The sequence below is a fragment of the Betta splendens genome, chromosome 14 (assembly GCF_900634795.4).
Source record: "Betta splendens chromosome 14, fBetSpl5.4, whole genome shotgun sequence".
Lineage (NCBI taxonomy): Eukaryota > Metazoa > Chordata > Actinopteri > Anabantiformes > Osphronemidae > Betta > Betta splendens.
Window position 1 is genome coordinate 696,226 of NC_040894.2, and position 10,919 is coordinate 707,144.

Here is a 10,919-nt window from a genome sequence, read left to right on the forward strand (position 1 = left end):
TTTATTCACATTAAAAGTTTCATTACAGGTTTAAAATTGTCAAAAATGTAAAACATTAAAAATAATCAAAAAAATCTCAAATTAGACAATTACGCATCATCGAATCCTCGATTTAAACGTACAGGGACATGCAGTATTTGCTGATGACGTCATCGCAAGTGTCTCGTTATACAACGGCAGCACGTTGCGTCGCGTCCACTGGCAGTGCTTTTACTTTGAAAGCTCTGGAAGGAAGCGCATGTGTGTCGTTGACTGGTCCTGCTCAGCCTCTTCTGCTCGTCGCCATGGTGCTGATGATGGAGTCGCAGTGCGAGTACTTCATGTATTTCCCAGCGGTGCCCATCACGGACCTGTCGGACCCGGCGCGCTACCGAACTCTGCCGCGCAGGAGCCACCTCTACCTTGGGGAGACCGTCCGCTTCCTCCTGGTGCTGCGCTGCAGAGACTCCGAGGCGACGCCGACCGAGCCCGGCCACGGTAGGGGAGGGGAGGGGAGGGGAGGGGAGGGGGCGTGGGTCCTCTGCAGGCCTTTGTGCACAGGTTTTAGGTGTGTAACTGAAGCGGATGCACGTGACGCGAGACCCGCAACATACAGCGTCATTACGTCACTGAGCTGAAAACGATTACCTGTATTTTCATTCTGTGTCTACGAATAACGACAGGTTCATTATTGATCATTCATCGATGAAAATAGATGTAAATGAATGACAGTATTGTGTGTATTTTCTACTTAGTGCCATTATTTCAAACGTTTTGAATTAAAATTTCATGAATTTGTTCACATTTTATTTCAAAATTGGTGAACAACAACCCTAACTTTAGTCAGAAGGTGAGTTTGTCCTTATGTCCACGGGAACGTCCACTGGACTGGATGGATATTAGTCCCAAGAAATAATGACTCGGCATCAGAACCAGAACCAACTAGTGTGTGTGTGTGTGTGTGTGTGTGTGTGTGTCAGCAGGCAGAGACAGCTTCGCCGCTGCCTTTGGGACAGAGTCTGCCAGTCGCCGTGCATGGAGAGACCTGGCCGGCTCCCTGTGCGCCGTGGCCAGCGTCAGCCCAGGAGACAGCGGCCGCCATCGAGCTAATCACCATGACTACCAGAGCAGCGGGGACGAGGCCAACGACGACGGCGAGGACGACTACATGGCAGCGGCCGAGGCGGCCATCGCGGCGCTCGGCAGCAGGGTGGACTCGCGCTGCCGCAGCTTCAGGGACTGTAAACCGCTGCTCATCCACAACTCATCTGGCACAGCCAGCAGGGAGTTCCGCAGGGCACCCGTACAGGTATGGCAGAATTGTGATGTGCCATTTGATGCCCTCTGTGTCGATGGTGGCTGTCACAAACCGACGATGGAGGAAGGACCCAAATGCACAGCGTTGACTTGAGTATGATAAGAAGGTTTATTAGCAAGGTCAGGCAGGCAGAGGTCATACACGGTGGAGTAGCAATCAGGATCTGACAAGGAGCAGGCAGAGACGTGGTCAAGGTACAAGCAGAGGTGGACTTACAGTACAGGACGGTCATAGGCTAGGCAAGAGCAGAACACAAGGCAAGAGATCAAGGAATGCTAGTGAGGAATCAACTAGACAATCTGGCAGGGAACTATGGCTAGAGGTGGAGCTTAAATACTGAATGATCTGATTACTGATGAGATGCAGGTGATGATAACAACAGGAAGTAAAGCTGGGTAGACTGGATGAGGACTAAACAGGAAGTGGTAACAAAATAAAACCAGACATGACTAGAAAACGTAACTAAGAAACGTGAATCGTGACAGTGGCGTCTCGTGTGTGTTCATGGCAGTCTCCACTGGATGAGCCGGTGGTTTTGACAGATGAAGTGATCTTCCCCCTCACGGTGTCCTTAGACAAACTCCCTGTCAGCACCCTGAAGGTCAAGGTGAGGAAGTCTAATTTCATGTCTGACACTAGAACCTGTTCACACAGACTTCCCACAGAATGTTCATCTCTACAGTTTTATACATTGAATAATTAAGACACAGCAGACAATCAGAGACACCCGGCTGTGCTTATGTGGACTCAGGTGATGGTGACCGTTTGGAAGAAGGAGGCAGAAAAAGCCGAGGTGCAAGAGCTGGGCTACTTGAGTGTCCTGCAGCAGCGAGAACCGTCACACACCTTCAGACATGACCTGAACACCTTCAAGGCTCAGGGTACAACCACAGGGGCATTTCTGTGGCATCATGTCACTGACTACATGCTTTAGCTAACAACCCTCCATCCTCTCGCAGTGAGCACCACCCTGACTGTCCTGCCGCCTCCAACCATCCGCTGTAAGCAGATGACTGTCTCTGGGAGGCAGCTCGCCGTCCTCAAAGGTTCATGTCCGACCTTGATCCAGATGGTTAAAGAGAGAAATAAAGGAATGAAAACATCTGCGCTGCGAGTGCTTTAACATAAACACAGAAGGAATCAAGAAACTTCTTTCACGTTAGGATGAGCTTGTAGACTTAGCAACATTACAATGAATTGAGACCAAGCTGCCGATGCCTAGAGTTACTAGCTTTACTAGCATCAGAATCCAGGAGCTTTTTCTAAATTCTCCTTCTGTCCTGTCCTCAGTGCTCAATGAGTCTTCTCAGGAGGATGTGAGCATCAGGGATGTTCGGATTTTACCAAACCTCAACGCCTCCTACCTTCCCATGATGCCAGACGGTTCGGTGCTGCTGGTGGACAACGTCTGGTCGGTCACTCCAATGACTCACAGCTGCATCAGGACGGTTGTGGCAGTTTGTTTTGTCCTGGTTCAACCTGTATCCTCTTTCCTCTGCAGCCATCACGCCGGCGAGGTCGGCATGGCATCGTTCTGCAGGGTGGACAGCCTCGCCTGTCGTCTTCCCAGCATGCTCAGTGCCCTAGAGGAGCATGACTTCCTTTTCCAGCTGCATCTGAATGACATGCCGCAGGAGGACTCCAGTGAGGTCCGTCCTATTAAGTAGTAAACAATATACCGACGTGTATCGTTAAGCTGCTTCCTTCATTAAGACATCCATTCGGTTTTAATCCAGGGGCTGGAGGTTCCTCTAGTTGCTGTTCTGCAGTGGTCAACTCCCAAGATGCCTTTCACCAACTGTATCTACACCCACTACAGGTGAGAACCGACAGACACTGATTTTTACCCTGGACAACGGACGTCACCCTCTCTCTCCTCTCCCAGGTTGCCCAGCGTCCGCCTCGATCAGCCGCGGTTCGTGATGACAGCGAGCTGCCCTCGCACAGTCAGAGTAAAGGAACACTTCAAGGTCAGATATGTTCTCCTCAACAACCTGCAGGACTTCCTGGCTGTACGCCTGGTGTGGACTCCGGAGGGTCAGTGTGCAAACAAAACATCCGTTTTGACACGTTTGGTGCTAGCGTGGGACAGTGTGTGGGGATCTGTACACATTACTATGCTGTGCTGTCAGGTCGCGCTCAGGGCGAGGACACGGCCCTGGCGGCTGTCGTTTGTCACACCCCCCTCAGTAACCTGGGCCACTGTCGGAAAGGAAGCACCCTGACGTTCAGCGTTGCGTTCCAGATCCTGCGACCAGGACTGTATGAGGTGAGGAGCCACAAACGTCCCTGGTCCAACATACAACTGAACCCATGACAGCTTGTCTTCTTGTTTTCAGCTGAGTCAGCACATGAAGCTGAAGCTGCAGTTCACAGCTTCAGTTTCCAACCCTCCTCCAGATGCTCGGCCTTTGTCACGTAAGGCTCTTCACTGACCGTACTCATGTTTCCTGTCTAACACCAGGCAGGTTGAAGCACTTCAAAGGCTGTTTTGTTGTCAGGTAAGAATAGCCCATCCAGCCCCGCAGTCCGAGACCTGCTAGACCGCCACCAAGCGAGTCTGGGCCGATCGCAGTCCTTCTCCCACCAGCAGCCTTCGCGATCCCACATCATGAGGTAAAAGCAGTGTAGTATTATGTAGTATCATATAGTAGCCCAGATGCTGTTTTTGTGTTCATCAGTCTGTCTCTCTCTCTGTTCGTCTGTCTGTGAGGACGGGCAGTGCTATGGAGCGTCGCGCCATCACCCCTCCAGTCGGCTCTCCGGTCGGTCGCCCACTCTACCTTCCACCGCAGGACAGGACGCTGCTGTCGCTGGACAAGATCGCAAAGAGGGAGTGTAAAGTACTGGTGGTGGATCCCATCAGCTAGGAGGCACGAAGACGAGAAGGGTAGGAGGCTAGGAGGAAGGCTAGGAGATTGAATGTGAAGTGGTAAAGACCCGTTTCACTGCCTCGTCTCAAATGATGTTCCAGCAGCGAAGAAGAGCTTATTAGACGTTTACGTTAAAGTTACAAAAGGCACAATACCAGAGAGCCACCAACATGGTGTCAGAAGTGCGTGTTGCTGACTGAAGATTAGCCTAAACCAAGCTAGCAGACATCGACATGTGCGAGCATGGAGCAATTCAAGACACCAAGACCTCACTGGCAATCTCGCTGAGACATGGCGCAAATGGGAACAGAGATTCAGGCTGTACATGGTCACAGCAGGTGCATCGGACAAAGAAGAAAGAGTCAAAATGTTCAGAAGGAGGAGGAAAGCTAGGAGTTGAGGAGAGGGACGGCCCGGAGGCTAGGAAAGGGAGGTTAGGAGGCTAGGAAGGCAAGGCTAGGAGGTTAGGAGGTAAGGATGGACAAGGAATCAGTGAGCATGTGATCATGTGATTGGCTGCTGAAGCTTTGGTGCCACAATCGTGTTACTGTAGGATTTTTAATGATGAGTTCCTTTTTTTCTAACCTTTAAACTTTTAATCACATGCTCCTGAACAAACCAGTCAGTCAATGTTAGAACGGAACCACCAGTAAGTTCACTGTGAGGGTTTCGCACAGTGTCAGTTACTAAGTCTTCGGCAGTACCTGCATTTTAGTGTCTCCCCCACTTTCATGTTTCAAGTCAATAAAACCTAAATGTTTACTCAAAATAATGTATAACAATTTTCATGTAGCAGCTTCACTAACAATTAACTGCCTGGACTTAAAGCTGTTAAGCTCTGGTGCAGCAGCCTTGAGTTTGAGTGAGTTTGAACTTAAATCTATTTACACTGATCATTTATTAGGATTTATTTCACTTTTGTTTAAAGAGTTTAAAACTTGAACATTGTTTGCTTTAACGGTGTGACGATCACAAACAGCTGCTTGTTCTCAATGGTTGCTCCTGATGAGTCTAAATGGCGACGCTGTTGTCGATGTGTGTGGGGCTGAGGTACGGATACGGCAGCTCCAGGTGGCTGTTGCGTTTGGCGATGTCACTGGAAATGGCGTCAAGTTCAGCCTGCACCTCCTGCAGCAGCCTGCGATGGACGTCGTTCCCGAAGACAGGCTCTCTGTAGTGACACAGGGGAACCTGTAGAGGGAGACAAAGAGCGTCCGTCAAAACAATGACAGGGACATCAGTTGCCCCATGTGGACGAGCTGCATCGCTGTGAGGCCCGTTCGTGTTCGTTTGTGGAGGACAATGTCAAAAACTTACAAAGTCGACGGCAGGTTGAGACAGCAGCGACAGCGACGCCAGGACCCGACAGCTGACGTTCACATCTGGCAGGAAAGATGTGATGTCGTCCTCTGTCACTGAGCCTTTGACCTGCGGAGGAGGCCGCAACATGGACATGGGACAGTTTGGAAGCCAGAGGGCGAAGTCCAGCTGAGGGACACGAAGAGAGACAGAAGAACAATGGAGGTCAAAGGTCAACTTGGTGCTGTTTCGCTGTGACTTGTGTTACTCACCTGAGAGAAGTTAACAGCAGCATGTAGAGCTGAACAGCTGAAGATGACCATGGTCACGAACTTGGTCACTTCAGCTTTGGTGTGGAAAACCTGAGGGAAACCTGAAAAACGAGGTCAGGCTTTACATTCCAGCCGACTACGAGTGCAAAGCGCCACCAGGCCGTGGACGGAAGACACACCTGTGCTGTGCACGAAGCCATGTGCGTGGAGCTCAGCGATCCACTGCTGAAGCTCCGAGTCCTGCTGCACCACATCATCTCCGCTGTAGTAGAGATCGACCCAGCGAAGCGCGAACCTGCCACGCACCCAAAGTAACACACTAATACAAGCCACACAAAGTGTCGTCGACCCAGTGGCTGCTGGTTGCAATCAATTCATGTTAGAGAATGGTGAAAATCTGTCCTGAAGTCACAGCGTTTTAACCTGTGCAGCGCGGTCCACACCCTCAGAGCGTCCTGGCTGTAGTAGCTCTGTGGCAGTTTATCCACACCACGGTCCCTCACATCATCAGGGACACACATGGACCGATAGGAAATCCTCCGAGACGACCGTGACAGAAGAACAGGCAGCGCCTCCAGCCCACAGCCGACGGCCTAGGGACCAGAGCAGTGCTTTCATCAGCCTGCGAGCAGGTCCACAGGAGGTTTGGAACCACTTCACAAGTGTGACCAGTCTGTCCTGTACCTTGTCAAACACCCCGTTAGGAGCCAGCAGCGAGGCTCGGGCCCCGTGGTTGATCTGCAGCGACGTCCTGACGTGTGGCATCAGCAGCTGCTCAACAGCAGCCAATCAGATCACAGAAGAAACAAGAGTCATTGGTCTGTGGTTTGTTGAATGTCCGACTGAGAAGCAACAAATACCAAAGGACACGACACGACGCCTCACACGTTCTGGTACCTGGTGCAGCGGGTGAACCGGGGGCAGCTGTCGCAGCGTGGCCACGCAGACCAGCTCTGCCATCATGTGGGTCCTCAGGTAGTGGGATACCAGCTGGTGACACTGGAAATCTGCGCCATGAACCCACATCTTGGCCAGAAGCCAATCACAGCCGCTGTCAGAGGGCAGGAAGACCGGATTCTGAGGGCCAGGTGTCTGCTGCAGCTGGAAAAGAGGATTTGCTGGAATAGAACTTGGCCTGCGTGGCCCCGGGCCGTTACCGGGTCACACCACTGGAGCTCACCTGGATGGCGATGGGCACAAGCTGTCCTTGTTGGTTCAGGTGGAGAAGACACAGCGGGGCAGACAAATACGACTGCTTTCCATTGATCACGTTGGCTGGGATCCCGTCCAGAACCTCGTAGTCCAACAAGTAAAGGTTTCCTTTCTGTCACAGGAGAGAACATCAACCTACAGCATTCGGAACCAGAGACAGCTGAGGTCAGGACGACATGTAAACCTGCAGCTCCAGATCGATGGAGGAGCCTTCAGGCAGGAAGGGTCGGAGAAGGTCCGAGGTGACAGGCAGGTTCGGAGGCAGAGCGTGGATTTGACGCAGCAGCAGAGGGTTACAGCCGTTCAGACACTGGTGACCAAAGTACCAGTCCTCCGTCCAGTGAGCTCTAATGAACCCTGAGATTGACAGGACATCCACCACATTACCATTAGTGAGTCTGACCGTAGCCTCCCTGTGGTGCGGCTTCTTACTGGCGATGCTGTTCTGACGGGAGTTCTGCAAGAAAACCGTCTCAAACTCCTGCAGGCTGGTCCAGGCCTCAGCGCGGCCGTCCAAGCCTTTCAGGTAGTGCGTGTTGGTTGAAGGACTACAGACAAAGACACAAGCGTAGCTCAGACTGGACTCACCCGGATCAAGCAGTTGTCAGCCACAACACATGTGCAACTTAACCTCTTGTGTTTGTAGCTGAGGTTCGGTCCGAGGTCAGAAGCGCTGCTCAGGTCGATGCACTGTGGAGCACCATCCACAAACTGACGCCACCTGCAAGGAGCGAGTAGGTGCTGATATTAGTTGAAATGTTTGTTTCAGTTTAGTACCACAGGCTCGTTCCGCTTTTTAGAACATGACCCTGATAGATCCCTAACCAGATGCTTGGTTTAAACTAAATCTGGGTTTGGTTCCAGGAGACACTTTTTCAGATGGACTCAAATTCTTACTAGGAAGCTAGAAAATACTTTTTTTCACAAAACAAATGAACCGTTTAATTTTCTGTATGTTTAATGAATAGAAACATTTATTGTTTCACCTGATGAGCCTCTGTTGAAGCTGCAGCTCTTTGACTCTCTGCTGCTTCAGCTTCTCTTCTGTTTCGTCCTGCAGGAGACAAACTGCAGAGAAGATGAATCTCAGAGTTAGTTCAGAACTTGGGAATCAAGGCCAGTTCTTTTATAAAACCATAAGCTCCTGTTACGTTTTCCACTTCGTAGCTCTACGTCACCATCTGCTGTTTGGAGCCACCTGTCACCCAGAAACACCTGTACGTCTGGATCCTCAGGCGCCCATTCTCCGGCGATCCTGCGGACCTCCACCCTGCTGCAGTGCCAGTTCAGGTTGGGTAGTCCGACCTGAGCCTCCAGCCGAAGCCGGACTAGAACCACGCAACCCAGAGGACCGTTGGCCTGGACCCGGACTGGACACACCTGGAGCAGGAAGACAAGAGCAAACTGAGGTTCAGCAACTGGATGGACAGCAGCTACCGATAGTTCCACAGTCGACTTGGTTCCTGCTCCAGTCATCCAGACTGGGAACTTAAAACATTGTCTGTAGGTGTCAGTTCATGACCTACTGTGGTGAAGTAATTAGGAAAAACTCACAGATCCACTCAGAAGATGATGTTCGCCCTCGTTCACCTCAACAGGTGGAGTCTCTCCCTGTGAGCCAATCAGGCTGAGCCACAGGCGGTTGAAGGTTCCACAGGTGGGGCCCGGGGAGGTGTGAACAGTCACCTCAAACTCTTGACCAGAAGCCATTGTGTTGGACGTGATGCTGACACAACTGCCAAGGAACAGAACTGCCACGGTCAAGGTCATGTCCCAGGTCTTAAATTCAATTCAATTCAGTTGTATTTTTATAGCACTAAATCACAACAAGATTATCTCAAGGCACTTGAAAAACCTTACACAACTAAACCCAACAAATCCCACATACAGCAAGCCTTTGGTTGTAATTAATTACAATTTGACAGCAACAGCGGAGAGGAAAAACTCCCTCTCTAAAGAGGAAGAAACCTCGAGCAGAACCAGGCTGGATGTGGGCGGTCAGAGAGGAAAGAACAACAACAACTTGTTCTTCAACACGGCCTGACACCGGTTCATTCAGCTTGCTATCAAATGCTGCCAAATGCAGTGGTAACAGTGTCTCTCAAAATTAATGAATGTTTCCAGGAAACACATCACTTCAGTGTTAGCGCTGAATGTGCATTTTATATTTGTTTTTTTTCCTGTATTGTGATGACACCTCATTTGCTTACTGCGCTGACATTTGACTTGGAAATGAGTGACACCGACAGAGTGGGCGTTGATACGATCTCAGAGAAATATGAGAAATAAAAGCAAACACTGAGCTCTTTCGTATCAAAGCTTGCATTCTGTATTTACATAACTTCTGGGTTTTACTGAGAACATTTAACGAACCAACCTTTTGTTCTTAACATGGCTTTTTTCATAGTTAAAGCTGTTATTATTTACTGAAGCTGTCTATAGATTTGCGCACAGATTCTTTTTAGATTTGAACATTATGACTATGATCGATTTATCACATCACCTGGCTCTGGTCAATCAATTCTTCAAAAATAAATAAAATGTATTTCACTATACCTATTTAGGTTTTTAATACATTTAGCAAGAAACAAAAGTTTCACTTAACCAGAAGTTCACGTGTTACCACGATAGAAATATAAAACCCTGACAGCTATAATATTTTACCTTCAGCAGTTCGACTGTAGACGGACGCAGAACAGGTGTGGACAGGTGAGCTGACCTGGGAGCGACGCCTCCTCGTCCCGTTCAACTGAAGTGAAAGCTGTGGACTTTGCATGCGTTTCTTTTAGAGACTAAACACCTCCCAAAACGACGAACGTGGAAGCTATCAACCTCACCTTTGCCTCCAGTGCGTTACTGGTTGCACTTTTGTGTTTTGCAATACGGAAAGAAAAGGAATCGCGCAGTACCAAATAACATGTATTTTAAAACTTTAACACAACCGTGTTGTTTACGTTTGGTAAAAAGAATTTTTTTCTAGAGTATTTGGTGTGGGTTCCATAGTGTAGCGGTTATCACGTCTGCTTTACACGCAGAAGGTCCTGGGTTCGAGCCCCAGTGGAACCATGTTGGTGTTTTAGTGAACCATAACAGAAACAGTAACACTGTAAAGTTCACTAATCAATTTTACTCAAGTAAAAAAAGCCCAAGTACAGCTTTTAAGTAATAGTATGCAAAAATTAGGCAACTCACTGCTTCGCGTAGCAGGTAAGTACGTCGATAGTCTTTTCACGTATTGCGCCGAGTTTGTGCATCAGACAACTATTGCTTTGCTCAAATATTTTAATACGTCTCACAATAATTAAACGCATTACCAGCGAGTAAAAGTGTGGAGATGCCGGGGATTGAACCCGGGACCTCATACATGCGAAGCATGCGCTCTACCACTGAGCTACATCCCCATACAACACATTGATCGCGCTCAACATTGATATTTGACTTAATCATACAAATGAACATATCCAGGAAGTGCGAAGTTTGACTGATTGCTGATTGGCTGTCAACTGATGTAGGATCTGATTGGCTCTGGCGTGACACAGTTGTTCAGCGTATTCGGATCTGGCAACGTCGACACAGTCGAGACGAGTTTAGCTTAGGCATTATCACCTGGGCTTTAGCTTGAACTATGTACGGAAATACAATGCATTGACATCCTTTGCAGCACATACCTCAGTACTTACGTACTTGCTAAATATAAAAAGTTTAGCCTTTACTAACGCCTGCTGCGATGGCCGAGTGGTTAAGGCGTTGGACTTGAAATCCAATGGGGTCTCCCCGCGCAGGTTCGAACCCTGCTCGCAGCGTTTTTTTATTTTACATCATACATTCCAGAATCAGTGGAAGCCAGAATTACTCAAGAAACAATGACAACATGTTATGTTATGAGCTCATGTCCTTTTTTCTGTGTTTTTGCATTTAGTTTAGTTGACGTACAGCAGTATTAATGGTCAGTATTATGCTGCTAGA

At 49.1% G+C, this 10,919-nt stretch overlaps 2 protein-coding genes and 3 non-coding genes across 9 annotated transcripts; 3 read left to right on the forward strand and 2 right to left on the reverse strand.

Annotated features, from left to right (window-relative positions):
- Positions 1–159: 159 nt before the first annotated feature.
- On the forward strand, positions 160–9,255 carry LOC114869598 (trafficking protein particle complex subunit 14-like). 4 transcript variants are annotated; one of them, XM_029173961.3, is made up of 14 exons: positions 171–477; positions 960–1,288; positions 1,809–1,904; positions 2,049–2,178; positions 2,257–2,343; positions 2,588–2,708; positions 2,799–2,946; positions 3,034–3,116; positions 3,183–3,334; positions 3,430–3,566; positions 3,637–3,715; positions 3,799–3,913; positions 4,011–4,187; positions 8,121–9,255. In XM_029173961.3, exons 1-13 carry the CDS (start codon positions 285–287, stop codon positions 4,165–4,167), a joined length of 1,827 nt encoding a protein of 608 aa, XP_029029794.1. In that variant the 5' UTR covers positions 171–284; the 3' UTR covers positions 4,168–4,187; positions 8,121–9,255. The 4 variants fall into 4 exon arrangements, 2 of the variants coding, with proteins under 2 accessions (XP_029029794.1, XP_029029795.1); XR_008696657.1 differs by having other exon boundaries at positions 172–477; positions 4,011–7,687; XR_008696658.1 differs by lacking the exon at positions 8,121–9,255 and having other exon boundaries at positions 160–477; positions 3,618–3,715; positions 4,011–4,036.
- Positions 5,064–8,723, reverse strand: zgc:152891 (uncharacterized protein LOC767741 homolog). Of its 2 annotated transcripts, XM_029173960.3 has the most exons (14): positions 8,508–8,723; positions 8,105–8,333; positions 7,940–8,021; positions 7,585–7,674; positions 7,386–7,501; positions 7,138–7,310; positions 6,922–7,065; positions 6,639–6,842; positions 6,426–6,512; positions 6,165–6,334; positions 5,921–6,036; positions 5,742–5,842; positions 5,488–5,658; positions 5,064–5,361 (listed from the first exon to the last, which is right to left on the reverse strand). In XM_029173960.3, the coding sequence occupies exons 1-14, from the start codon at positions 8,721–8,723 to the stop codon at positions 5,182–5,184; spliced, it is 2,079 nt and encodes a 692-aa protein (XP_029029793.1). In that variant the 3' UTR covers positions 5,064–5,181. The 2 variants fall into 2 exon arrangements, with proteins under 2 accessions (XP_029029793.1, XP_029029790.1); XM_029173957.3 differs by having other exon boundaries at positions 7,138–7,501.
- A 691-nt stretch (positions 9,256–9,946) lies between the features above and the next one.
- On the forward strand, positions 9,947–10,019 carry trnav-uac (transfer RNA valine (anticodon UAC)). The gene has a single exon. It is a non-coding gene; the product is annotated as a tRNA-Val (tRNA).
- Positions 10,020–10,282: 263 nt separating this feature from the next.
- On the reverse strand, positions 10,283–10,354 carry trnaa-cgc (transfer RNA alanine (anticodon CGC)). The gene has a single exon. It is a non-coding gene; the product is annotated as a tRNA-Ala (tRNA).
- A 320-nt stretch (positions 10,355–10,674) lies between these two features.
- Positions 10,675–10,756, forward strand: trnas-uga (transfer RNA serine (anticodon UGA)). Its single transcript has one exon. It is a non-coding gene; the product is annotated as a tRNA-Ser (tRNA).
- Positions 10,757–10,919: the final 163 nt, after the last annotated feature.

Coding starts and splice junctions, on each gene's coding strand:
- LOC114869598 (XM_029173961.3), top strand. CDS start 285: ATGGTGCTGATGATGGAGTCGCAGTGCGAGTACTTCATGTATTTCCCA. Junction 2,179..2,256: donor GAACACCTTCAAGGCTCAGG/GTACAACCACAG, acceptor ATCCTCTCGCAG/TGAGCACCACCCTGACTGTC. Junction 3,117..3,182: donor TGTATCTACACCCACTACAG/GTGAGAACCGAC, acceptor CTCCTCTCCCAG/GTTGCCCAGCGTCCGCCTCG.
- zgc:152891 (XM_029173957.3), bottom strand. CDS start 8,723: ATGACCTTGACCGTGGCAGTTCTGTTCCTTGGCAGTTGTGTCAGCATC. Junction 8,334..8,507: donor ATCATCTTCTGAGTGGATCT/GTGAGTTTTTCC, acceptor TTCCTGCTCCAG/GTGTGTCCAGTCCGGGTCCA. Junction 7,675..7,939: donor CTTCAACAGAGGCTCATCAG/GTGAAACAATAA, acceptor CGCTCCTTGCAG/GTGGCGTCAGTTTGTGGATG.